Consider the following 27,458-nt stretch of genomic DNA (forward strand, 5'->3'; position numbering starts at 1 on the left):
ATTGAGTCCATTTACACTCACTGTTGCTATTTTTTTTTTTTTTTGAGACAGTCTCTGTTGCCCAGGCTAGAGTGCTGTGGTGTCAGCCTAACTCACAGCAACCTTAAACTCCTAGGCTTAAGCCATCCTTCTGCCTCAGCCTCCTGAGTAGCTGGGCCTACAGGCATGCATCACCATGCTCAGCTAATTTTTTCTATATATATTTTTAGTTGTCCAGCTAATTTCTTTCTACTTTTAGTAGAATTGGGGTCTTGCTCTTGCTCAGGCTGGTCTTGAACTCCTGAGCTCAAACAATCCACCTGCCTCGGCCTTCCAAAGTGCTAGGATTACAGGCGTGAGTCACCACAGCTGGCCCCACTGTTGCTATGATAAGTAAGGTCCTACTAGTGCCATCTTTTTGCTTATTTTCTAGTTTTTTGTAACTCCTCTCTTCCTTTCTTTCTTTCTTACTGTTATCCTTTGTGGTTATGTGATTTTCTCTGGAAGTATGTTATACTTTATTGCTTTTTATTTTTAGTGTATCTATTATAGGTTTTTACCTTGTGGTTGCCATAAGGCTTTCAAAAAAATCTTACAGATACAACAAGTTATTTCAAAGAGATGACAACTTAGATCACACAAAAAGAATAAAACAAACAAAACACTAAAAAACTCTACACTTGGCTGGGCGCGGTGGCTCACGGCTGTAATCCTAGCACTCTGGGAGGCCGAGGTGGGCAGATTGCTCAAGGTCAGGAGTTCGAAACCAGCCTGAGCAAGAGCGATACCCTGTCTCTACTATAAATAGAAAGAAATTAATTGACCAACTAATATATATAGAAAAAATTAGCCAGGCATGGTGGTGCATGCCTGTAGTCCCAGCTACTCGGGAGGCTGAGGCAGGAGGATTGCTTGAGCCCAGGAGTTTGAGGTTGCTGTGAATTAGGCTGATGCCACAGCACTCACTCTAGCCTGGACAACAAAGTGAGACTCTGTCTCAAAAACAAAACAAAACAAAACAAAAAAACCTCTACACTTTAACTCCACCACCCCATGTTTTGACTTTTGGTTGTTTCAATTTACATATTTTATATTGCCTATTTCTTAACAGGTTTCTGTAGCTATTATTGTTTTTAATAGATTTGTCTTTTAGGCTTCATACTAGGGTTATGAGTGGATTGTACCCAATTACAGTATTGGAGTATTCTGGGGTTGTCTTTGTACTTAATTTTACCAGTGGGTTTTATACCTTCAAATGTTTTCTTTTTGTACATTAGCATTTTTTTCTTTGAGATGGAAGAACTCTCTTTAGCATTTCTTGTAAGGTGGGTCTGGTGTCAGTGAATTCTCTTAACTTTTATTTATCTTGGAAAGACTTTATGTTGTATTCATATTTGAAGGATAGCACTGCTAGATAAAGTACTCTTGAATGACAGTTTTTTCCTTTAGCACTTTGAAAATGTTATTCCACTCCCTCCTGACCTCTATGGCTTCTACTGACAAATCTATCGCCAGATGAATTGAAGTTACTTTATATGTTATATGCTTCTTTTCTTTTGCTTTTAGGATCCTCTCTTTGAATGTTTGATTCTTATATGCCTTGTGTTATCTTATTTGGGTCAAATCTGCTTGGTATTCTCTGACCTTCCTATACCTAGATATTTATATCTTTCTCAAGTTTTGGAAAGTTTTCTGTTATTCTTTCTTTTTTTTTTGAGACAGAGTCTCACTCTGTTGTCCCAGCTAGAGTGCCATGGCATCAGCCTAGCTCACAGCAACCTCAAACTCCTGGGCTCAAGTGATCCTCCTGCCTCAGCCTCTTGAGTAGCTGGGACTACAGGCATGTACCACCATGCCTGACTAATATTTTTCTATATATTTTTAGTTGTCCAGCTAATTTCTTTCTATTTTTTGTAGTAGAGTTAGGATCTCACTCTTGCTCAGGCTGGTCTTAAACTCCTGAGCTCAAACAATCCTCTTGCCTTGGCCTCCCAGAGTGCTAGGATTACAGGTGTGAGCCACTGTGCCTGGCCTATTTCTTTGAATAAGTTTTCCACTCCTTGCTTTTGCTCAATTCCCTCTTTTTTTTCTTTTTTTTTTTAAGACAGAGTCTCACTCTGTTGCCTGGGCTAGAGTGCTGTGGCATCAGCCTAGTTCACAGAAACTTCAAACTCCTCCTGGACTTAAGTAATCTTTCTGCCTCAGCCTCCTGAGTAGCTGGGACTACACGCATACGCTACCATGCCCAGCTAATTTTTTCTCTGTATATTTTTAGTTGTTCCACTAATTTCTTTCTATTTTTAGAGACAGGGTCTCACTCTTGCTCAGGTTGGTCTCGAACTCCTGACCTTGAGTGATGCTATCCTCCTGCCTCAGCCTCCCAGAGTGCTAGCATTACAGGTGTGAGCCACTGTACCGGGCCTCAATTCCCTCTTGAACACCAATAATTTTTTTTTTTTTTTTTTGAGACAGAGTCTCACTGTGTTGCCTGGGCTAGAGTGCTGTGGTGTCAGCCTAGTTCACAGCCACCTCAGACTCCTGGACTCAAGCAATCCTCCTGCCTCAGCCTCCCGAGTAGCTGGGACTACAGGCATGCGCCACCATGCCTGGCTAATTTTTTCTGTATATTTTTAGTCGGCTGATTAATTTCTATCTATTTTTAGTAGAGACAGGGTCTTGCTCTTGCTCAGGCTGGTTTTGAACTCCTGACCTTGAACAATCCACCTGCCTCAGTCTCCCAGAGTGCTAGGATTACAGGCGTTTGCCACCACACCCGGCCGAACACCAATAATTCTTAAATATTTGGTTTTTCAAAGTAATTTTCTGTATCTTGTAGGTGATCTTTGTCCCTTTACATTCTTTTTTCTCCTCTGACTGTGTAATTTCCATTAGCCTGTCTTTGAGCTGATTCTTTCCTCTGCTTGATCCATTCTGCTGGTGACAGCCTCTGATAGATTTTTCAGTTCAGCAGATATATTTCTCAGTTCCAAGATTTCTGTTTTATTTTTTTATTTCAATCTTTTTGTTAAATATCTCTGATACATTTCTGATTTGCTCTTCTGTATTATTTTGGAGATCACTGAGTTTCCTTAAAACTGCTATTTTGAATTCTTAGAGTGTTCATGTATTGCCATCTTGTTAGGGTCAGTCACTGGTGCCTTGTCTGTTTGGGTAGGTTGGTCGTGATTTCCTTGTTTGCTCTTGTTTCTTATGGTTGTGTATATCTGTGTCTTTGCATTGAAAGCTTAGTTATTTATTACAGTATTCTCTGGATGTTTTGGTTTTTGTTGAGTATGTTTGCTTAGAGATTCTTTGTAATTTTTTTTTTTTTTTTGAGACAGAGTCCTACTCTGTTGCCCGGGCTAGAGTGCCATGGTGTCAGGCTAGCTCACAGCAACCTCAGACTCCTGGGTTCAAGTGATCCTTCTGCCTCACCCTCCTGAGTAGCTGGGACTACAGGCATGCACCACCATACCCGGCTAATTGTTTCTATATATTTTTAGTTGTCCAGCTAATTTCTTTCTATTTTTAGTAGAGATGGGGTCTTGCTCTTGCTGAGGCTCGTCTCAAACTCCTGACCTTAAGTGATCCTCCTGCCTTGGCCTCCCAGAGTGCTAGGATTACAGGCGTGAGCCACCGCGCCCGGCCTCCTTTTAATTTTCTTATGAATTTCTTACACTTTTTTCCTCTAGGTCATTGCCTTCTTTTCTGCAACAGATGGCACCTTAAGCCCAGGTTTGTCTTGGCTCAATCAAACGATCAGAGTACTGCCTGTTCAGTATAGGGTAGGTCCCAAAGGGGATATTCTGGCAGTGTGAAAAAGCTGGCTAGGGCTTTGTGCCCAAGGGACCTATAGGATGAACCTCCTACATACAGCATGGTACTGCTGAACAGCCACTCTGATTTGGCATCTCCTTTGGCTGAGTTACATAGCAGAGTTTCTAGGGCTCAGTATAGTAGTCCTGTCCCCCACTGTTGTCCCTTGCTGTCCTCAGGGTTGTATCTCCCTTCGGGCACTCATAATGCTTTCCGTGGGTTGAAGCATGGAGAGAGATCCTACCAGAGGACCTGAGGTGGTGCGGAAGCTGGTTGTCTACCTCAATCTCACTTTTTCCATGAGTTGGGGAAAATTTTCCATGTACTTGTTGCTGGGCTGATTGGGAGGAGGGGCATCATGGATATGGAAATCTGACTTTCTTACTGTCTTCTCAGAGTTTTTTTTTTAACCTCTCTGTGGCCCTAGGAATTGACTTATCTTCATAATTGAGTTCTGGGATATTGCTGGTGATAATCTCAGTGCTGTATATTCGCTTTTGGTTTTCTGTGAGAGGAGTGAAGCCAGTTTGCATCTGTGCCACTATTTTGGAACCAGAAGTCCAGACTCCTTTTCTTTTCTTTTCTTTTTTTTTTTTTTGAGACAGAGTCTCGATTTGTTGCTCAGGCTAGAGTGAGTGCCATGGCATCAGCCTAGCTCACAGCAACCTCAAACTCCTGGGCTCAAGCGATCCTCCTGCCTCAGCCTCCCGAGTAGCTGGGACTACAGACATGCGCCACCATGCCCGGCTAATTTTTTGTATATATTTTTAGTTGGCCAATTAATTTCTTTCCATTTATGGTAGAGACGGGGTCTCGCTCTTGCTCAGGCTGCTTTCGAACTCCTGAACTCGAGCAATCCGCCCGTCTCGGCCTCCCAGAGGGCTAGGACTACAGGCGTGAGCCACTGTGCCCGGCCAGACTCCTTTTCCTACATCATAATCTGTCAGATGTTTCTTTTTGTATTACTACTGTGTCTCCTAACTTGAGGTTTATATAATGGGAATATCAATGTAATTGGAGAAAAATTTCATTTTTTCAAATCCAAATCTGTGTATTGGATTTCCTGAAAACATTTTATTTTCTACTTGCAATATTTAGATCAGTTGTAAATGCAAGGATTAGAAAAACCTCAAATAGCCCAGTGTCCTGATGTTGGCTCTGTGAGAAAGTCTTTTGCCTCAAGAGTTTGTGTGTTTCTAATGAGATTTAGTTTACTGACCTTATTCAATCCATTGGTGTATTTAAAATGCTCCCTGGAAACCATAACAATTTGAAGGTTTGTAAAAGGTCTGGTAACCTCACTTGAATTATCTAAACTTTTACAATAAGTGGATTTAACTTCATTTCATGAGAGAGAAACTTTGGCTTTCTTGATATTATTTATACAGTTTCCTTTCCTATGAGACTGAAGCTCAAAATATTCTCCAAGTGGTCCAAATTTAATGGAAAACCAAAGCATCTTAATCATAATATTGTATTTCATGATCCTGACTTACTTAATTTTTGGAAGAAACAGTGGCAGATTGGGAATTGCAGTAGGATGAAGCCAGGCAGGCTTGTGACATGGTTGTTTCAAGCCAATTAGAGAAGGTTGATTAAAATAATTCGAGGATTTTAGCAATACACACAGATAAGATGGATGTTTTGAAAGCATCTTGTTCCCCCTGAAACAAGAGCAATATTTTTCCTTGAATTTTGTATAACATTACAAACTCTTAATTTGGCCTTTGTAGAATTTATTGCATGTCAAGGAGATTTTCATGGAAAACTATGATCTTATACAGATTTTATGCATTAAAAACTAAAATGTTTGAGATTATAGAAAGATGAAGAAACTGGAGGAGGTAGATAAAAATAATTTACAGTCATATAAACTAATGGTACAATCAGGTAGCATTCAGTTTTTATTAAGATGCTACTAAGTTTTGATATTTAGATTTTGTTTCTTTTTTTTTGAGACAGAGTCTCGCTTTGTTGCTCAGGCTAGAGTGAGTGCCGTGGCGTCAGCCTAGCTCACAGCAACCTCAAACTCCTGGGCTCAGGTGATCCTACTGCCTTAGCCTCCTGAGTAGCTGGGACTACAGGCATGCGCCACCATGCCCGGCTAATTTTTTCTATATATATATATATATATTTTTTTTTAGTTGGTCAATTACTTTCTTTCTATTTTTAGTAGAGACAGGGTCTCGCTCAGGCTGGTTTCGAACTCCTGACCTCGAGCAATCCGCCCGCCTCGGCCTCCCAGAGTGCTAGGATTACAGGCATGAGCCACCGCACCCGGCCCTAGATTTTGTATATTTTTAATTTGGCTTCACTTTTTAATGTTTGAATTTGGAAAAATCTGCTGTTGAGATTCATTTTATTTAGTCTTTAGTCAGTTGCTGATATTCAAGAAAGAATAAGCCATAGATTCAGGAAGGTGCTGGAAGTTTTTTAAAAAAATTATTTAAAAATTTGCATACAGTTAAATTCACTTTTTGTGATGTATGTGTCTTTAAGTTTTGACAAATGCATAGAGTAATGTAACCACTACAATAATCAAGAAATGGAATAGTCCCATCGTGCCCCTCCCCCACCCTTTGTTATCCCTTTGTAGTCAACCCCTGTCTTCATCCCCAACCCCTGGCAACCACCACTTTTTTCCATGTCCCTATAAATTTTGCCTTTTTAGGGGTGTAAGTAAAACTCCCCCATGTTGTTGCATATATCAATATTTCATTCCTTTTTATTGCTGACTAGCATTTCATTGGATACTGTAGTTTATCCATTCATGGGTTGAAGGACATTTGGATTATTTCCAGTTTTTATTGATTATGAATAAAGTTACATGCAGGTTTTGTTTGAGCATAAGTTTTCATTTCTTCTGGGTAAATACCTAGGATTGGGATTGCTTGCTGATATATAAATGTATGTTTAACTTTATAAAACAATGACACACTGGTTTCCTTCCAAAGTGGCTGTACCATTTTGCATTCCCACCAGCCATGTATGAGTGCTCCAGTTTTTCCACATTCTCACTAGCACTTGTCAGATTTTTCTTTTTCTTTTTCATTTTAACAGATGTGTGATGGTATTTTATTGTGGGTATAATTTACATTTTCCTAATGATTAATGATCTTGTGCATATTTTCATGTGCTTATTTTCTATCTGCATATGCTCTTTGGTGAAGTATATGTTTGAATCTTTTGCTCCTTTGTCATATATGTGATTTTCAAATTTTTTCCCCAATTCTGAAGCTTGTCTTTTTACTCTCTTCAAGTGTCTTTCACTCAGCAAAATCTTTTAAAGTTAAGTCTAATTTATTTTTTATTTTAAGGATTATGATTTTGCTGTCATGTCTAAAAACTCTTTAACCCCAGGTCACAAAAAATTTTCCCTTATATTTCCTTCTAGAAGTTTTTATAGTTTTAAGTTTTACATTTAGGTCTATGATCCATTTTAAGTTAATTTTTGTACAAGGTGTGAGGTATGGGTCACAGTTTATTTTCTTTTTGTGTATGAACATCCAGTTTTTCTAGAACATTCTTGGAAAAGACTGTCTTCTTTCTTTTGATTGCCTTTAAGGTGCTGAAAGTTTTAAGAATTTATACTATGCTTCTCCATCACAATAATTCTACTTATATATTAAATAGTTGTCTGTTTATTATTTGTGTTCTTATCACTTATCCTAAACTTTTCAGAGAGGATTCTAAAATTTGAAAAGATTTCTCTAAACAAAGTTATCATTTGATTCCTTTCAAATAAAAAAAATCAATGCAATACATTATTTTAGCAATAGGGAGGTAGAAAGTCTGATTTATCAACTCCATTGAAATTGGCATTTTGCAAAATATTACAGTGAAAAAAAATACTGGATCTGGTGAAAGGAAGCAATGATTTTCCTCTGAGTTCTGCCCAACCATGTTACCTTGGAAAAGTCACATCAATTCTCTGGCTTTTGTTTCTCCCCCCATTGAATAAGGGAGGAAATCTAATAATCTCTAAGATCTATCCAACTCAAATAGCCTTGGTGTGCTATTCAATGTTGACAGAACTTTAAAGCGGTTAGAAAACATGAAGCAGGAAAGCAGGGGCAGGTCTCTGACTCTTTATTATATCTGTCATCACCAAAGTGCCTATTTGCATATAGCTCTAAGTGTATTGAATACTTTTTGTTTTTTTTTTTTTTTTTTGAAGGTAGTTTAAGCTGTGATTGAATACTTTTTGTAATGGTGTAAATGAGCTCAAAATATGGCTGGGATGCATATGATCTTATGAATCTTATTAACATAGTACATAAGAATTTACAGTGCTATCAGAATGCTTTTTTTTTTTTGGCTTGTTTTAACAGCTGGACCAAGCAACGCTCTCCCTAGCTGTGAGGGAAGACTACCTTGAAAACAGCACAGAAGCCAAGTCTGTAAGTTTTACTTATATTCAACTATGTCTTGTCAGGCTTCTGTTGGGTTCATCAGTTGTTCTTAGGTCCCTACTTCTTTACTGGAAGTGAGCAGTGTGGCTATTCAATGACCATACTCCTAATGCAGAAAGCAAAGGCCTATTAGGCAGATAAATTGCACTCCTTATCTTTTGGAAGTCTGGGCATCAAGGCTATACAAGTCCCCATGCTCAGTGCCCTCATGATCTAGCTGGGAAGACAGCACCCCTGAATGAAGTTACCAAGAAATGAGCTGGCAGTCATTCCTCAGAAGTATGGAGAGCTCACTATCCATTGCAGAAGCAAAGCATGGGAAGGGATACCCAGGAGGCCAGTAGTTCTCAAATTATAATGCTTAAGAATCACGTGGGAAGCTTCCATTAAATGTTGATTCTTGGGGCACAGCCTTGGAGAGTCTGACTTAGTAGACTTGAGATGGTGTCTGGGAATCTATGTTTTTAAGAGGTACCCCAGGTTAATGGAGGGTTAATGAGAACCAGAAGGGATCAATCACGTTAGACTTCTTGGGTTGGCTTGGAAACCTAGTAGTTTCTTAGAGATTGGAAAGAACTGGTTCATTTCTGACACTTTCAATTCATTTTGGAAACTTTATCGAACTTCTGAAGGAGCCTCAGACCTACATCCCCTGGGTCTGTGCTGATACAAACCTCTATATGTACAAGGATCTGGAAGGCAGGAAACTACCTAAGATCCTAAGAAGCTTTCTGGCTGAGGACACTCATCAAAGGGGATTGGCAAATTTTCCTTCTTGAAAGTGGACAGAATGAACTTTTGCCAACCTAGGGGGAGCCCTCTGTTTTTGCTGGAGTTTCAGCAAGCAGACTTGAAATTATCTCTTCCTATAACCAATCAGTCAAATCCTAGTCATTCCACCTTCAAAGTATGTATCTCTTCCATCCACCTAGTCCCTCCTTTTTATCCTTACTGCCCTAGGTTAGATCCTTGTTAACTTGCTTACAATTCGACAAATATTTATCAAGGGCCTGTTATATGCCAAGCATGTATAGGTCCTGGGGTCATGCACACAATAAGAATAGCTTACAGAGGCAAAGTGTACACAAGGAAATCTCATTCCCATAGCATGATGAGGAGGTCATTTGATACCTGGTGTATTAAGTTCTTACAAGTATATCGGAAATGAGAGGTGGGTCCCAATGAGATTCTTTAATTCCCATGATGTAAAGTTCTCCCCGCAGTGCAGTGACATATGAATAACCCCCAAATGGGTTTATGAGCATGGAGGAAGGAAATCCAATATTTGCCATTTGCTAGGTTTCAAATCATCATTTCTCTTTCCTCTCTCCGAGCTAGGGAGGAGAACTTTGTGAAAACCGTACAAAACTGAAAAGACACAGGGCTGCTATCACTGGTTTTTTTTATTTCTTAGTGTGAAGGTGGGTAAATTGAGCTGGAAGAGAATAAATCACACCTCTCACCAGTCTTCACGGATCAGGCCTCCTGCTTTTAGAAACAGTTCTTTCCCATTATTTTATTAAAACGTCACTTGCCTGGAAAGAGGATGTCTGACCTTTAACTTTCTATTCTGGGCTCATTTGGAGATATTTCATGTATCCATAATATCATTGGTTGCCAGAAAATGAGTTCTCTTGATGCTTGATGGCTGGACTGGTTGGGCATCTCTGTCATGGAAACGGTACCCAAGTAGCCATCATTCTTTTTTTCTCTCAAAGTGGTAGGTGGGTGGCTGGTATCGCATAATACCTATACCATACTTTGAGTATAGAGTGGAAATAAAAGGACATTTATTTCTACCTGCTGTTTCTGCTCTTCTGTGTCTCTGAAACATATTTCCTAATAGGCTGTTGTCATGGTCACTTGCCTCTTTATCTCTTATAGTATCGAGATGCCCTTTACAAGTTCATGGTGGATACTGCCGTGCTTTTAGGAGCCAACACCTCCCGAGCGGAGCATGACATGAAGTCAGTGCTTAGGTTGGAAATTAAGATAGCTGAGGTAAGTCTTAATTGAAGATCTCTTCCCTTCCTTTCCTTTTTCTTATTTTAAAGGCAGCATATCATGAATAAACATATAAATTGCAACTAAATAATACCATTGTGTGTCATTGCCCTTTGAGTTCAAGGTAGAACTAATAGCACCTCTTCTGGGAAATAGCAAGAAAAGAACCATGACAGAAAGAAGAGCTCTTTGTTCCTTCTGTCTCCCTGGTTTAAGACCAGTCAATGTGCATATGCTGCTCAGCTGTGGCCATAGAATAGCAGCACAGAGACTCTCTAGTTTCCTATAGAAACTCCTGTTTGGCTCAAATAGAAGAGAGATGTTCAATAAATTCTTATTGAGTTGACTTGAATGGAAGGTTGCTTTTAATCCAGTATCTATATTTTATACCACTCCCACTGATACTCAGTCTGACCTAAGTTCTGGGTTCAGGGAAGTCTGTTCACCAATACTGGGTATAAAATTTTATATAGAAAGTGGTTAGGGCATGCTGGGTAAACATTTTTAACCTACTTTTCTGGTGCTACTTTGTACATACCCTTGTTTTTCATTCTTTTCTTGCCCTACTTTAATGAAATTGTGTCACATACATGATACAGAATTACATGTTCTGTGTAAGTCACCTTAGATTCTTTTAGGCTCATGGTAGAGACAAAAAGATATAAGAACAAACTTGTGGGAGAATAATGAGAAATCCTAAGTAGTTAGTGTTGTTTATAGAATAATTTTTTTTTTCCCTAGAAGAACCAAAGTGTAAAATCTCTGTATGTTCCTAGGCCCAGAGGGAACAAATATAGTGAAATCTACTTGTGAGGAAACCCTGCAATGAAAAGAAAATGATGCTTTTCCCAAGAGACTTTTGCATGTGGGTTGGTAGTTTTCTATGAAGGAAGTTGGTAAAAATCTTGAGGTGAACAAGAGTCCAAGTGTTTATTGGTTTTGTGTTTGAGGGGGTGGTGGTGTGTTGAGGTGTGCAGTAGGGGTAAAGGATAACGAAGGGGAATTCGTCTCTCTCTCTGGTGTGATGATGTCTGCATATACCTCTCTCCAAATTCCTACTTGCTGTGCAAAAAATTCATTCCTGCATGTCACCTTTGAAAACTGTGAAGACTGCTGCAGATGTTTGGAAGTCAAAGACTGTGCTTCTAAGCCATGTCTAGAGGCTGTCTAGATTCCCTTCTCAGGCAAATAGGAGGCCCAGAGCTCTAATTTGGACTGAAGCTGTTACATAGCAGGGAAGGCCTTGTCCTGAGCCAGGGATTTGGACCAAAAAGGGAACTAACAACAGCTGGGCTGAGGCAAGACTGGGAATTGTCAAGAGGCTAAATGAAGTGACAAATCCATTGTGTGGAGGAGAGTAGCTGGCAGAGAGCTGAAAACAGCTCTGAGGCCATAGGGCTCCAACCTGGGGCTGTGAGACTCTGAGGGAGGAGAAGGGGGGTAGGTGGAAGAGGAGTGTGGACATCCTCTGAGGTAATGATTCACGCAGATCCACGAAGCTGTTTGTCAGTTACACATGGTCTCCCTGTGGAGGGTGAGGAGGGAGAAGCTAAGGGCACTAAAGGATTTAGAAAAGAGGGGGCAAATGTCTGCCTCTCAGCTCTCTGTGATTTTGCCTCAAAACATCCACAGTGTGTGCATTTGTGGCCTGCTAGTAATGCTCAACTCCATCTTTTCCACTGCAGGCCACTAGATATATTCAAAATTAGTGAGGCACGTAGTCCAAGGGGAACTTGTGAAGCTGGGAAGACAGGACAACCCAGTCAAACACAAATAAGTCCTTGTAAATACAGCCATGGAAGTGTGCATTTAACCAATCCCAGCTAGAGATATGTGTTTCACAAGGAGAGGGCTTGTTGATGGAGTGGCCCTTGTGATTGGAATCAAGTGGAGTTTAATTGGGAAGGCTTTCTAGAGATGGTGAATCTCAGGCAGCCTTGAATCATAGTTCAAACCATGGAGGTGGTGATGGTGGCTAGGAGATGCAAGGGTAGAAGAGTAATGTATGCAGTGGGAGGTGGCAAGTTTAATACGAGGGAATTGGATGATGGCTAGCCTGAAGACAAAATCATGATGCAATTGAGGGGTGGATATGGGAGCTACTGCCTGTCAATGGAGGTGATTAAGGTGGCCCTTGAGGAAGATAATCACTGCTGCTTGCTTTTAGATTAGATTAAACATGGAGGAGGCTAGAGGCTTCGATTTGGTGTTGACCAAATGGCCAAGAACATGAGTATTGGGAATGGAAAGAGTGTAGAGTCTGGACTGGAGAGGCAGGTTGTGAAATGTGTTTAGGTGGTAAGTGAATCCATATCCCCAGCAATACAGCTAGGGGAATCTCAAGGCCAAAGAGACAAGAGGGGAAAATGAAGGAATGAGCTGTTGACAAAATGATTGTGGATAGTAGTGGTATCCAGACAGTCTCGTGTTCATCACTGAAAATTTGCCCCTAGAGATAAAATTTGCCCCTACAGGGATGGTCTGTATTGAGATCATTATCTGGAGACCACAGGGGAAAGTGGAATGTTTGCCTCAATTGTCCAACTTCAGTTTGGCTGTCAAAACTGAGTCAGCAATAGATTTTGTCCATCCACGTTATAGATGAGGGGGAGATTCTGTGTAGTTCTTTCTGTACTGGGAACAATATTTCACATGGAAGAGGACATGAAAGTTTCTTTTTAGTTTCTTAATCTTAATCCTGCCTAAAGTGATGTCTTTTTTTCTCTTCCTCCAGTTGGGCACCACACCAAAGTCTTGGAAAAAACGTTATAATACTATCCAGATGTTTTGGCACATGTAGAAAGTAGTCATGTAGTAAGAAGTGGTTCATTAAAAAAAAAAATAACCAAAGTCCCTCTCCAACAGATAATGATTCCACATGAAAACCGAACCAGTGAGGCCATGTACAACAAAATGAACATTTCTGAACTGAGTGCTATGATTCCCCAGGTTGGTGAAAACAATCCAGAAAACTTTCTCCTAACTGGTCATTTTACAAGCAATTGTATTTCATCTGTGTGTAAATTTCTGTCTTGGAAAACCTACTATCGATCTTTTTGGTTATCATCATCATTGTCAACGATCACATAAAATATCCCTCATCTCTGTGCTGGAATACCTTCTGTTATAGGGAAGAGAAAATCTTTCCAACAGTGGCTTAAAAACTTAAACCCCATTTTCTTATGGGCAAAAGTCTAGACATTGGTGGTTATTGGTGTTGGCTTAGCTGTTTAACAATGTTGTCCGAAACCCAAGTTCTTTCTATCTTTCCATTCCACTCTCCATGGTGTGTTGGCTTTTCAGCTTCATGTTTGATTCTGCCCTCAGGACAGAAAGGAGGGGGAAGGGCAAGTGATAGCCCTTTTTTTTTTTTTTTACCAGAAAAAAACAAAAAGCCTTTCCAGAATATCCCCAGATGTCTTCCATTTATTTATTATTGAACAGAATTGAGTCATGCGGCCACACCTTACTACAGGGGAGGCTGGGCATTGAGTAATTGGTTTTCCATTTCAGTAGTGGAGACAGGCAAGGGAGAAGAGGCTGGGAAATGACTTTTAGGGTAGCCAATCTAAAGTACCAAATGGCATATTAGGTGAGATAGACATACTCTGAAGAATGGAGGCATGTTGCTTTTTGTCGCTGCTTGTTTGCTCCTGTGTTAAGAAAGGCAGTGTTAGAAGACCAGTAATGTACCATGGCGTCTGCATCTGTGTGTGTATGAGAGGGAGGGGACAGTAAAGGACAGAGAGAGAGGAGGCGAAGGGGGGAGAATATGGGAGGAAGAAAGGCAATAGGTCTGGATGGCAATGATCCAGAGTTTATTTTCTAGATTTGAGCAGTTGCATCTTTAATTATTTGCCTTTCTTACTTGCTGCCTAGCAGAAGTTCTCTCACTCTGGTTTTTTTTTTTTTTTTTTTTTCTCTCTTCCCTCAGTTTGACTGGCTGGGCTACATCAAGAAGGTCATTGATGCCAGACTCTACCCCCACCTGAAAGACATCGGCCCTTCAGAGAATGTGGTGGTCCGCGTCCCCCAGTACTTTAAAGATTTGTTTAGGATATTAGGCTCTGAGAGGAAGAAGTAAGAACTTTCATGTGAATTTTACTGTGACTTTTCTCTTTTCTGTAAATTATAAGGGCCTTCCTTCTCACGTCCTTTGAAAACTGTTTTTAAAGAATGTCACAACAAAGGAGTCACAGGAAAAATCGTGACACTTTTTGTAACGAATTGGCGAAAACCAATGTCTGGTGTAATTTACTTGCTGCGATGACAACAAATGCACAATGTTTTTGCCCCTTATTTCTGGTCTTTCTCTATACTGTTCTCTCCGAGAGCCTAAATTGTTTATGAGTTTTGAGAATAGTTATATAATGATGTTATTTTCTAAGATTTCTATATGAACATCGTTTTTTTTTTTTTTTTTTTTTTTTCCCTAGTTCATTCTTCATCTTTTGCTGCCATCCCCACCCCCAATTTCTTTTTGGCCACTAAGTCACTTTCTGGCAATAAACTAAAGTACCTATATTACAAACACACATGACCACTTTGAGAGCTGTAGAAAAATTGCACTGAGAAACAACTTTAGGAACTGTTAAGTATTTTTTATTTTAAAGAATATTTTAGAATTTGTTGCTTTGGAGATTAGTACTACAAAGAAAAGGCATTCTAAAAAGGCCCAGGAAAGAGAATTTTACATGTTCATTAAGGCCTTCAGATTTGACTACAGAAAATGAATCACAGAAAGGTCAACTAGTTTATGAAACAATTTACTGAGCTAATTGCTGGGCCATGATTAAAAATCATATTTCCTCATTTGGACTCAGACAAGGCTATGTGGTCAGGAGTTATGTTAAAAAAAAAAAAGACACCTACAGAAGTCCAAGGAGTTAAGTCAATAAAGTGTAACATGCATCCTCACCTATGAAACACTTAGATACTTGCGAAGAGCTGCTCTTTTAAAGATATCTTCTAATAATAAAAGTAATCCATGTTCATTGAGGAAAACATATAGAAAAAGGAGAGAAGAAACAATAAATTAACTTAAAATTCTATCATTTAGAGATAAGTGGTGATTTAAAATTTTTTTTTTCTGGCCGGGCACGATGGCTCATGCCTGTAATCCTAGCACTCTGGGAGGCCAAGGTGGGAGGATCATTTGAGCTCAGGAGTTCGAGACCAGCCTGAGCAAGAACGAGACCCTGTCTCTACTAAAAATAGAAAGAAATTATCTGGACAACTAAAAATATATAGAAAAAATTAGCTGGGCATGGTGGCGCATGCCTGTAGTTCCAGCTACTTGGGAGGCTGGGGCAGGAGGATGGCTTGAGTCCAGGAGTTTGAGGTTCCTGTGAGCTAGGCTGATGCCACAGCACTCTAGCCCAGGCAACAGAGTGAGACTCTGTCTCAAAAAAAAATTTTTTTTTTCTACTAATAAAAGAAAGTTGAATCTAGAGGAAGGTAAGTATATGTTTGGGATAGAGCCTTGCTATTTGAAATGTGTTCCATGGGCTAGTAATACCAGCAGCATCACCTTGGGTGTTTGTTGAAAATACAGATTCTAAGGCCCTCCTCCATAGAGTCTGATAGAGGAGAGCTTTGGGGGAGGCCCAGGAATCTGTATATTAAATAAGTACTCTGGGAGAGTTATGATTGGCTTTATTAGAGGGGGACAGAAAGGGGAATCACTGCATTAGAAAATTTCTGTGTAAGTACTTCCTAACTTTGAAATATTATAAAATCTGACCCAAGTGATTTTCTACTCACATGCCATTGAGTTACTGAGCACATTTTAAATTTTGGTGGTAATTTCCATTAAAATGTGGAGTTTGCCATGCTATGTACTCATTTTTCAGCACCTAATGAGCCATTTCTTCTAGTGTCTGTGTTACTTCCTGTTGTACAATCATAGGTATTCTGGATATTGTATTCATTTTATTTCCAAAGAAGCCTACTCTACAACCAGGGGATAGATTGGGACTTGGTTTACTATATTAGAAAAATCATCTCTGTGGTGATGATTATGCTTTGGAATTGTAGGACTTTTTATAACAGGAAAGACCATTATTAGAGGGAGATTTTACTCCTGTCAAAATGATAACTTGGAAAAATGTAAACATGGTGAACAGCAGTAGAAAAGATATAGATAGAAAAATTACCTGTAGACATTATGTACATATAAAAACTTCATTTAAAAATAAAGACAAAAACCAAATTTCAGTAACCAATGCATCACAAATGACTTGTATTCTGTGTATTCTTGTGAGATTTCAAGACACTATATGCATCTTGAGAAGATTGGCAACACTTTATTTGCATACCATTATGAAGTGTTTGCATTGCTGATCATGTTTGATCCTCACTCATATAGCATTACAAGGCTAGTTGAGGACGGGTCTTCTCGGGTCCCCATAGTTACCATTTTAGTTCAGGATATACCAGTTGCTGTAACAAGCACTTCTAAACTCTCATTGGCTAAATTATATCTTCTGCTCATGGAATAGTCCAACATGGGTGTTCTTCCAAGTAGCGACTCAGTAACCCGGGCTCCTTCCATCTTGTGGCTCTGCCCTCCTCTGGGTTTTTGGCATCCTCTCCATTCAGCTGGTGGATGGGGAAAGAGAGATGGTAGAAGATTGGATAGGTTTTTGTGGAAAGGGCTAAATGTGGGGTATGTCACTTCTATTCATATTCCATAAGCCAGAACTCAGTCACATGATTCATCAAATTGTAGGGGAGGCTGGGAAATATAGTCTGTGTGCCCAGGAGGAAAAGGAGTTGGAGTTTCCCTAGACACACCTCTATCAAAGAATTTATCTCATTTTCTTGAACACTTTTCTTTCAATGGCAGATGCTTTCCTGCTGTGCCCCCTCTGCCTCCTGCCATGCACATTGAACATCTGATGGCAGGCCACTGGAGGCATGGCCTGGAGGTTGCCTGTGGGGAAGAGGAGTTGGTGTTTGAGGTGGAAAGGGGGGGGGGGTGAGGAGGCAGTGATTTTCTGCTCGATCCCCAAGTTGTGTGCATTTCTTCCTAAGTCCATGTTCAGTGATCTCACTTTGATAGTTTGAAATCAACTATGGTGGGAGTTTTGCACTATGGAAATTGGCAAATGCTGCGAATCATTTTATTTTTTTCTTGACAAGGCAGTTGGTAAACATTCACTAGCATGTCACCAAGTGAGGGGCACTACAGACTTCTCTCCCTTTCTGTCTCTTTCAACTCTCCTCTCCACTCCTGACTTGAGGCTGCCTCAATTGCTTTACCATCTATTAATACTTTGATCTGAGGAGAAAGAGTAGGAAGGGAGAGGCTGAGGAAGGATGGCATCAGAGAGAGTTGAGTTGGGTTCCTCTTCCTGGTCAGGCCTGGCCTCACGGAGATCGTCTGAACTGGAATTGTTTTTTTGCAGGCTGGCCTAAAGCAAACCCTTGGAGTTTTGCCAAACCCCTGTTAGCTTCCCTGTCTTTAGTTTTATTTTCATATAAAGCAAGCACAATGTACTTTAAGATGATTCTTGTTGCATGTTTCCAAAGGCTTACCTGGAAAATGTGCTGTTATGTGTGCCTCTCATGGGACTCAGCTCTTCTGAGGGTGATCTAGGGCTGTGTTCCCCAACCCCTGGGCTGCAGACAGGTATTGGTCAGTGGCCTGTTAGGAACCAGGCTGCACAGCAGGAGGCAAGTGACAGATGAGCTGGTGAAGCTTCATCTCTATTTGCAGCTGTTCTCCATTGCTCACATCACTGCATAAGCTCTGCCTCCCGTCAGATCAGTGGGGACATTAGATTCTCATAGGAGCACAAACCCTACTGTAAACTGTGCATGCGAGGGATCTAGGTTGCGCGCTCCTTATGAGAATCTAATGTCTAATGATCCGAGGTGGAGCTGAGGCGGTGATGCTAGCGCTGGGGAGCAGCTGCAAGTACAAATTATCATTAGCAGAGAGGTTTGACTGCACAATAAATGTAATGCCTTTGAATCATCCCCAAACCATCCCCCTTGCCCTTGGTCTGTGGACAAATTGTCTTCCATGAAACTGGTCCCTGGTGCCAAAATGTTGGGAACCACTGATCTCTAGGGCATTGCTAGTCAAAGTATGGTCCATGGACAAGCAGTATAGGTGTTACTGGGGAGCTTGTCAGAAATGCAGAATGTCAGGCTCTGTCCCAGACCTACTAAATCAGAGTCTGAAACTGAATGAGTTCTCCAGGGGGCTCATATACATATTCAAGTTTAAGAAGCACTGATCTAGGATTTAGGAAGTTCTAATTGAGCTGTGTCTTTCTGTAAAGATGAGGGGAGGTAGAGTTTTCCCAGACAAGTAGTTCTTAAACCTTATGAGCATCAGAATCCCCTGGAGGGCTTATTAAAATACAGACTATTCTTTTTGAGACAGGGTCTTGCTCTGTTGCCCAGTTTAGAGTATTGAGCCCCATCCCCACAGAGTCTGATTCAGTAGGTCTGGGCTGAGGCCCAGGAATTTTCTAACAAATTCTCAGGCCACACTGAAGCTGTTGGCCCAGGGATATACTTTGAGAACCACTGTCTTAGGCATACCTCTGGGCAGCCTATAGGATTTAGGAAGATTTCCTTGGCTTTGAGAACCTTTGAGAAGCCTCTCTCTGGTTCACCTCAGGTAGTATGACTGAGAGGAGCAAACATAAGCTCTGAAATTTGAAGACCCAAATGTTAGTCCTGGATTTGACACATTCTTTGAAGTTCCTTGACCTCCGACCTTTGTTTTCTTCATCTGAAAATGGGCACAATAATAACCACAGCCCTGTCATGAGGATCAAAGAAGGTATTTTAGGATCTCTTAAATGTAACAGAAATGTAAACTGCCGCTACAGGTTGAGTATCACTTATCTGAAATGTTTGGGGCCATAAGTGTTTCAGATTTTGAATTTCTTTGGATTTTGGAATATTTGCATTATACTTACCAAATGAGTATCCCAAATCTGAAAATAAAAAATTCTTCGGAGTCAGAAGCTTTGGGAAATAATTTCTTATTGCTCTCTTAGTGGTGGTGGATTCTCTTTGGGGATGCTTTGCCTTTCTCTACTGTATTTATTGCCATTTGGGGAAATTACCATACTGCTGAAAATGCTTTTTGGGAAAAAACAAAAAGGTATTATGTGTTATTTTTAAGAACTGTTGCTGAGTCTGATTTTTGTTTTGTTTTTTGATGTATCTGAGCATTAGGTGGCAGTGATTCAGTCATTATGGTCATATCTGTTCCTGGTGTGGTAATATTAGCACTCTAAAGCTGTGCTCGGCGGCGCTCTGTCAGTATATTTATAACACACTGAAGAAACTCATTAGTGCCATTGTCTCTCTGTGTGAGCTTCTCGACATTCCCTCTTGCAGCTCTCAGAGGTCTTGCCGTTATGCTATCATCTTAGTAATGCCTTGGCCAGGGAAACCTCACTGTGCTCTTCTCATGCCCACAGATTTCTGCGAACTGCCTTTGTTGGAGTGTTTTGGGGTCTCTGTGACTGGCCAGAAAATCTTAGCTGAATTAGAGGCTTTAATTCATCCCTGTGTGGCATAGGGTTTTCCCTGCTTTTGCAGGCTTTAGAGTTAGACACTCCTGGGTCTGGTCCAGCCTCCATCGCTTATTACAGTGGTTCCCTAACTTGGCCACACATTGGACTTAGCTGGGGAGATTTAGAAGTAATATTTCTGCTGGGTGCCACTCTAAAGACATTGTAATTTAATTGATCTGGGGTGGCTTAGGTGTTTGGACTTTTTAAAACTCCTCTGGTGATTCCACTAGTTTGAAACCCACTGAATATGTGATCATGATTTTTTCTTTTGGAGACAGAGTCTCGCTTTGTTACTCAGGCTAGAGTGAGTGCCATGGCATCAGCCTAGCTCACAGCAACCTCAAACTCCTGGGCTCAAGCAATCCTACTGCCTCAGCCTCCCAAATAGCTGGGACTACAGGCACGCGCCACCATGCCCGGGTAATTTTTTCTATATATATTAATTGGCCAATTAATTTCTTTCTATTTATAGTAGAGATGGGGACTTGCTCTTGCTCAGGTTGGTTTTGAACTCCTGAACTCAAACGATCCGCCCGCCTTGGCCTCCCAGAGAGCTAGGATTACAGGCGTGAGCCATCGCGCCTGTGATCATGATTTTATTTAATGGTACTAAGCCACAAGTTTCCTTATATGTAAAGTGGGTATAATAACATCTCTCCTACAGCAGTGCTGTTAAGATCATAGATAATGTGAGAGTCCTCTATGGGATGATTTCAGGGAAGGTGGAAAGGACCTTATTTCTAAAACCCCAGTGTACATGGCCATACTCTCTCTTCTACCATTATCATCAGGCCCCATCCTGACAACTTTCCAATTCACCTGGCATATCACCACCCCCTTGTGGGAATATCTTTTGAATTCATGGAAGGACGTCTGCCAGCTGTTGACCTGCTAACCCGGGTCTATGGATCCAGCATGGCTCACACACCAAGCAAGCAATATATATATATATATATTTTTAATTTAATTTAATTTATTTTTTATTTCGGCATATTATGGGGGTACAGATTTTAAGGTTTCAATAAATGCCCATTTCCCCCCCTCCCCCCACAAGTCTGAGTCTCCATCATGACCATCCCCCAGATGGTGCACATCTCACTCATTATGTATGTATATACCCGCCCCCTCCCACCTGCCCAATACCCTATTACTGTAGTACCTATGTGTCCACTTAGGTGCTACTCAGTTAATACCAGTTTGCTGGTGAGTATATGTGGTGCTTGTTTTTCCATTCTTGGGAAACTTCACTTAATAGTATGGGTTCCAGCTCTAACCAGGAAAATATAAGATGTGCTATATCACCATTGTTTCTTAGAGCTGAATAGTACTCCATGGTATACATATACCACATTTTATTAATCCATTCTTGGATTGATGGGCACTTGGGCTGTTTCCACAGCCTTGCAATTATGAATTGTGCTGCTATAAACATTTGAGTGCAGGTGTCTTTTTTGTAGAGTGTCATTGGATCTTTTGGGTAGATGCCCAGCAATGGGATTGCTGGATCAAATACAAGATTGCTGGATCAAATACAGCCCAATACAAGATTCACTTGTATTGCTTTAAGGTATGTCCATATTGCTTTCCACAGAGGTTGAACTAGTTTGCAGTCCCACCAGCAGTGTAGGAGTGTTCCTCTCTCTCCGCAACCATGCCAGCATTTATTGTTTGGAGATTTTTTGATAAAGGCCATTCTCACTGGGGTTAAGTGATATCTCATTGTGGTTTTGATTTGCATTTCCCTGATGATTAGAGATGTTGAGCATTTTTTCATATGTTTGTTGGCCATTCTTCTGTCTTCTTTAGAAAAGTTTCTGTTCAAGTCCTTTGCCCACTTTTTAATGGGGTTATTTGATTTTTTCTTCTTGATTTTCGTGAGTTCTAAGTATATTCTAGTTATCAGTCCCTTATCGGATGCATAGGATGCAAAAATTTTCTCCCATTCTGTAGGTTGTCTGTTTACTTTCATGACTATTTCTTCGGCTGTGCAGAAGCTTTGTAGTTTGATCATGTCCCATTTATTTATTTTTGTTGCTGCTGTGATTGCCTTTGGGGACTTCTTCATAAACTCTTTGCCCAGGCCGATGTCTAGGAGAGTGTTTCCAACTTTTTCCTCTAGAGTTCTAATAGTTTCATACCTTAGGTTTAAGTCTGTTATCCAGCGTGAGTTGGTTTTTGTGAGAGGTGAGAGGTGTGGGTCCTGTTTTAGCCTTCTACAGGTGACTATCCAGTTTTCCCAGCACCATTTATTGAAGAGGGATTCTTTTCCCCAGCGTATGTTTTTGTCTGCTTTGTCAAAGATTAGATGGCTATATGAGGATGGTTTTATATCAGGATTCTCACATCTGTTCCACTGGTCAATATTCCTATTTTTGTGCCAATACCATATTGATTTAATTACTACAGCTTTGTAGTATAGTTTGATATCTGGCATATTAATGCCTCCCATTTTGTTTTTGTTGCCTAGAATTGCTCTTCATATTAGGGGTCTTCTTTGGTTCCATACGAAGCGTAAAATTATTTTTTCTATATCTGTGAAGTATGCTGATGGGATTTTAATAGGTATTGCATTGAATCTGTAGATCAGTTTGGGTAGTATAGACATTTTGATGATATTGAGTCTGCCGATCCACGAGCATGGTATGGATTTCCATCTGTTTACATCCTCTGCTATTTCCTTCCTCAGTGTTTCATAGTTCTCCCTGTAGAGGTCTTTTACGTCCTTGGTTAAGTATATTCCTAGGTACTTTAATTTCTTTGTTGCTATTGTGAAGGGAATTGAGTCTTTGATTTGGTTCTCAATTAGATTGTTGTTGGCGTATATGAATGCCTCTGATTTCTGTGTATTGATTTTGTATCCTGAGACTTTACTAAATTCATTGATCAGTTCCAGGAGTTTCTTGGTTGAATCCTTGGGGTTTTCTAGATACAATATCATATCATCAGCAAACAGTGAAAGTTTGATCTCTTCTGCCCCTATTTGGATACCTTTGATTCCATTTTCCTGTCTGATTGCTGTAGCCAAGACTTCCAGCACTATGTTGAACAGAAGTGGAGATAGTGGGTAGCCTTGTCTGGTTCCAGTTCTAAGTGGGAATGATTTCAATTTTTCCCCATTTAGTATGATGTTGGCTATGGGTGCAAGCAATATTTTAAGGCCAAAGAATGTAAAGACCTTTCCTTAGGGCCAGGATCTACCCATTGATGTCCTAGACACTAGACCTTGATTACTGCCTTTGTCTCCCCAGTGTGGGTCTTTCTGGCTACTTCCTTCAGCGATGACCCTGCTCACTGTCCCCTCCAACATATAAGCCAACGTAGCTGTTACTTAGCCTGTCCAGGGTTCATGTTCCTGCTTCACATACCAAATCCTTCCAACTTTTAGGCATGTCCTTCTCATGAAACCTACCCATACCCCTCAGTTTGTGATGTGCTGTCCCTCCAGTGAAGTGTCTTAATACTTTTTTGGGTGCCCAATCATTATGCACTTGCCTCATCTCCTCTGCTCAGCTAAAAGCTTCAAGAGATCAAGGATTATATCTTTCTCACCTTTTCATCTCCCCAGCATCTAGAACTATTCGTACATACGTGGATGCTTAGGATGTGTTGATTGAGTGAATGATAGAAAGATCCTTTAGGTACTTACAGGGTGTTCCTTCAATTAAAAAACTCAACTATATGACCAAGTTGAAATCTGTGTTCCCAACTAGACTTTGAGTTCTCCAACTATAGGTGCTGGGTTCCTATTTCTTTACATTCCTTGTGGCATCTGGCACAATAGTTGACCTACATTAAGTGCTCAGGAAGCACTTTTTTGTCTTGCAGGGATGTGAATGCAAAAGAGCCAAAGGAGTGACCTAAAAACTACATGTTTATTATAGTGGCCTCAACAGAGCATGGATGAGGGCTAGACTTTGCTGTTTAGGGCAGTGGTCTCTGACGGGGGGAGTATGCATACCCCACCAAGATCTATTTGGCCCAAGAAGAAACCTTTAGGACTTTTATCTTTGTTTTTTTTCTAAATTTAAAAATAACTAGGCTTGGCCAGGCGCGGTGGCTCACGCCTGTAATCCTAGCGCTCTGGGAGGCCAAGGTGGGCGGATTGCTCGAGGTCAGGAGTTCGAAACCAGCCTGAGCAAGAGCAAGACCCCATCTCTACTATAAATAGAAATTAATTGGCCAACTATTACATATAGAAAAAATTAGCCGGGCATGGTGGCACATGCCTGTAGTCCCAGCTACTCGGGAGGCTGAGGCAGTAGGATCACTTGAGCCCAGGAGTTTGAGGTTGCTGTGAGCTAGGCTGACACCACAGCACTCACTCTAGCCTGGGCAACAAAGTAAGACTCTGTTTCAAAACAACAACAACAACAACAAAAAACTAGGCTTTATTGAGTTCTATATTGATGGCCACAGACCCCTCATTTAATCCATATGGCACAGGAGTGAGAGCCATGTCACTTCCTCTGGCTTGTTTTCATTTGATATATTAAAAATAATCTTGAGCTATATGCATAGACCTGTAGATTTATGAATTTCATTATCTAGTTTAATCCTTACAACGTGGACAAGTGGCTTAAAAATTCTTACAGAGAAACAGAAATTAAAACTCGTACTAATAATGTAAGCACAAGTGAACAGCTAGAAAATGGCAGATGTAACCCTTCTCCCAGGCTACCATGTCACCTAAGTTAGCCAGGTGATGAGAGAAAAACAATGGCAGTCTAACCACATATGACAAGACCATGTCAACAGGTTTTGAAATAGTCAAGAAGATGATATAAAATGTGGATTTACACCTAGTGTCATTGCATTAACATAATCCTATATGAATAATGTGTCTTAAAGAGTTAATCCAGTGGTGTTTGAAAGATTAATGACTTCTGAAGAAAATTTCTGTTTCTATATTTGTTAAAAATTTTCCTAACAGTCTGTTAGTTTATCTCTATATAAATTAAACATCCACATATTAGGTGTATATGCTGAAAAGTATTTTACTGATAGGAATGCATATCCACTTTGTCAGAGCACAGTGCAGATGAGAACGCGCATTGTTCTTGATGGGCTGGTGAGCATTGTCATGTCACACGGCTCTCACATGGTTGCAGATGGAAGAGCCATCTCAGGAATGTGCGTTATTAGTCACCATGGTAATGGCACAGCTGGGAGGGGATGGGTCGTTAAAAATACATCATCACTATTGAGTTAGAAATTAACTCAGGTCACACATCCTTCTGAGGTCAGTTTATCTTTTGCTTATAGAGAAAGGCAACGCTTAAAATGTAACAGATTTAGGCTGGGTGTGGTGGCTCATGCCTGTAATCCTAGCACTCTGGGCAGATCGCTCAAGGTCAGGAGTTCGAAACCAGCCTGAGCAAGAGTGAGACCCCGTCTCTACTAAAAATAGAAAGAGTTAATTGGACAGCTAAAAATATATAGAAAAAATTAGCTGGGCATGGTGGCGCATGCCTGTAGTCCCAGCTATTCGGGAGGCTGAGGCAGGAGGATCGCTTGAGCCCAGGAGTTTGAGGTTGCTGTGAGCTAGGCTGACGCCACGGCACTCTAGCCTAGGCAACACAGTGAGACTCTGTCTCAAACAAAAACCAAAAAACCATGTAACAGATTTTTAAAAATATGTATCATGGGCATTACATGAGCATATGGGATTGTTCATACATTTGGAAGTAAATGACAAACCTAGGAATTTACTCTTTGCATTTTGTTATTTATTTTGACCTCAAAATAATCCCATAAAGTAGAGATCATCTTCATTGTATGACAAGGAAAGATAAAATCAGAGGGCTTAAGTGATATTTAGTAAATAGAGAGCTAGTGTACAAATTTAGATAATTGGTATTAGCCAATATTTTGCTGTTAGTTTCCAAAGGCAAAGAATACATATGCATTTTATCAAGTCACCTAATATAGTAAGTCCTCACTTAATGTCATGGATAGGTTCTTGGAAACTGTGACTTTAAGTGAAATGACTTATAATGCAACCAATTTTACCATAGGATAATTGATATAAACAAGAGTTCAATTGATATAAACAAGAAACAGCTTGTTTCTTGTCATAGAAATATCACCAGACTTCTAAATAAAGACCCAAACACTTCTAGTATTAAACATTGAAATACATTTGAGCTATACATACATTTAAGAAAGATGAATAAAAACAAGCTAATTATTGACCTGCTGATTGAAGTTCAGCATCTTGGATGGTCATAGCTCATCCCAGTAGCTCAGGGCACCAGGCAGGACCCAGTCCTGGCCAGGATGCCATCCTGTTGCAGGGCACGCTTGTACACACACCTGCACTCACACTGGGACAACTTAGACTCTTCATGTGCAGAGCTTTGGGATGTGGGAGAAAACTGGACCACTTGGAGAAAACCCTCAGAGATATGGGGAGAACATGGCAACTCCACACAAACAGCGGCCCTGGCCAGAATCGATTTTTTTTTTTTCTTATCGATGTTATAACGAAAGGCTATTGAATGCAATGACATTATTGAAAGACCTACTGTAACTCAGAGATATTCACAATTTCCAGACATGAAAGGCTGTGCAACAGTGGACTCTGTATACTGGGAGGAAAAGCAAAATGTTCACTCTGAGGTCTGGGGCTGGAATCTTTATTTCATCTATCTGCATTAGGCGACGAAAGGCAAGCCAATTGTGATTGTGCTTATTGACGTTGTATCATCTTATGTCATTTCTCAAATGACAATTCTGCATTTTTGTATGAGCAAGAAGTCTCTCCACGGAGCTTTGCCAACTGTTTTTCTCAAGGTGTTCTGCAGAGCATCAGATATTGACCTAAAATATGATAAATGTGCATCTCTCTCTGTTAACAGGACCATTGCCAACTATTTGGTGTGGAGAATGGTTTATTCCAGAATTCCGAACCTTAGCAGGCGCTTTCAGTATAGGTGGCTGGAATTCTCACGGGTAAGTTTAAGAAGGTTGCAATGTTACATCACTGAATAACTTTGCATGCTGGAATAGTCCATTAACTGATCCAGTAAAAATCATCTCTAGGGATTGGATGGGGGAGGGACAGTTGCAGCCCAAACCCTTCTTTACTTTTTGCTTTATTTCTTTTTATTTAGGTATAACTTATAAATAGTAAAGTACACTCAAGCACTACTTTGATGGGGCTATATAAATATATTTAGAGCAATACTTGAGGCCATCACATTGTTTTCACTCCCTGTTATCAACGTATTCCCATTTTTAACTGGGCCATTGTAATTATAGTTTGAACATTTCTTAGTGACATATTTGTAACTTTTATTTTCAGTATTCTGAATATTCAAAATGTGCATGATATATGTAGTATATGCTAAAGTTTCATTTTTAATTTGGGATAGAGTTTTATCTTTAATTTTACCTAGATCTTTGAATCTCCCCTAATTCGGCTAGGTCCAAAAGCCTCCAATTTAGTCCCCTCTGCGGCCTCACTCGATCGCCTGGGATGCTTTTCTTCTCCCCCCACTCATCTGGCTCTTTAATTTGTGCTTCTCTTCCACCTTTGCTCGCTTCCAAACTTGCACGGGTGTTATTCTCCTCTTCGTTTCTGAGGCTTGTGTCTGAGTAATTCTCACCACTAGAGGACTTAAGGATTTTGTGACTTTAAAAAAATATTTTAGACCAGGCATGGTGGCTCATGCCTGTAATCCTAGCACTCTGGGAGGCCAAG

General features: G+C 40.4%; 1 protein-coding gene across 2 annotated transcripts in view; it reads left to right on the top strand.

Moving 5' to 3' along the window:
• Positions 1-27,458, top strand: part of PHEX (phosphate regulating endopeptidase X-linked) — a 209,578-nt gene that overhangs the window by 52,837 nt on the left and 129,283 nt on the right. For both annotated transcript variants that reach the window (XM_012784616.2, XM_075999112.1), the window contains exons 6-10: positions 8,127-8,195; positions 10,092-10,208; positions 13,077-13,160; positions 14,146-14,291; positions 26,614-26,707. In XM_012784616.2, coding sequence (XP_012640070.1) covers positions 8,127-8,195; positions 10,092-10,208; positions 13,077-13,160; positions 14,146-14,291; positions 26,614-26,707 — 510 coding nt within the window. The remainder of the gene's footprint in view (positions 1-8,126; positions 8,196-10,091; positions 10,209-13,076; positions 13,161-14,145; positions 14,292-26,613; positions 26,708-27,458) is intronic.

The sequence above is a fragment of the Microcebus murinus genome, chromosome X (genome assembly GCF_040939455.1).
Source record: "Microcebus murinus isolate Inina chromosome X, M.murinus_Inina_mat1.0, whole genome shotgun sequence".
Classification (NCBI taxonomy): Eukaryota; Metazoa; Chordata; class Mammalia; order Primates; family Cheirogaleidae; genus Microcebus; species Microcebus murinus.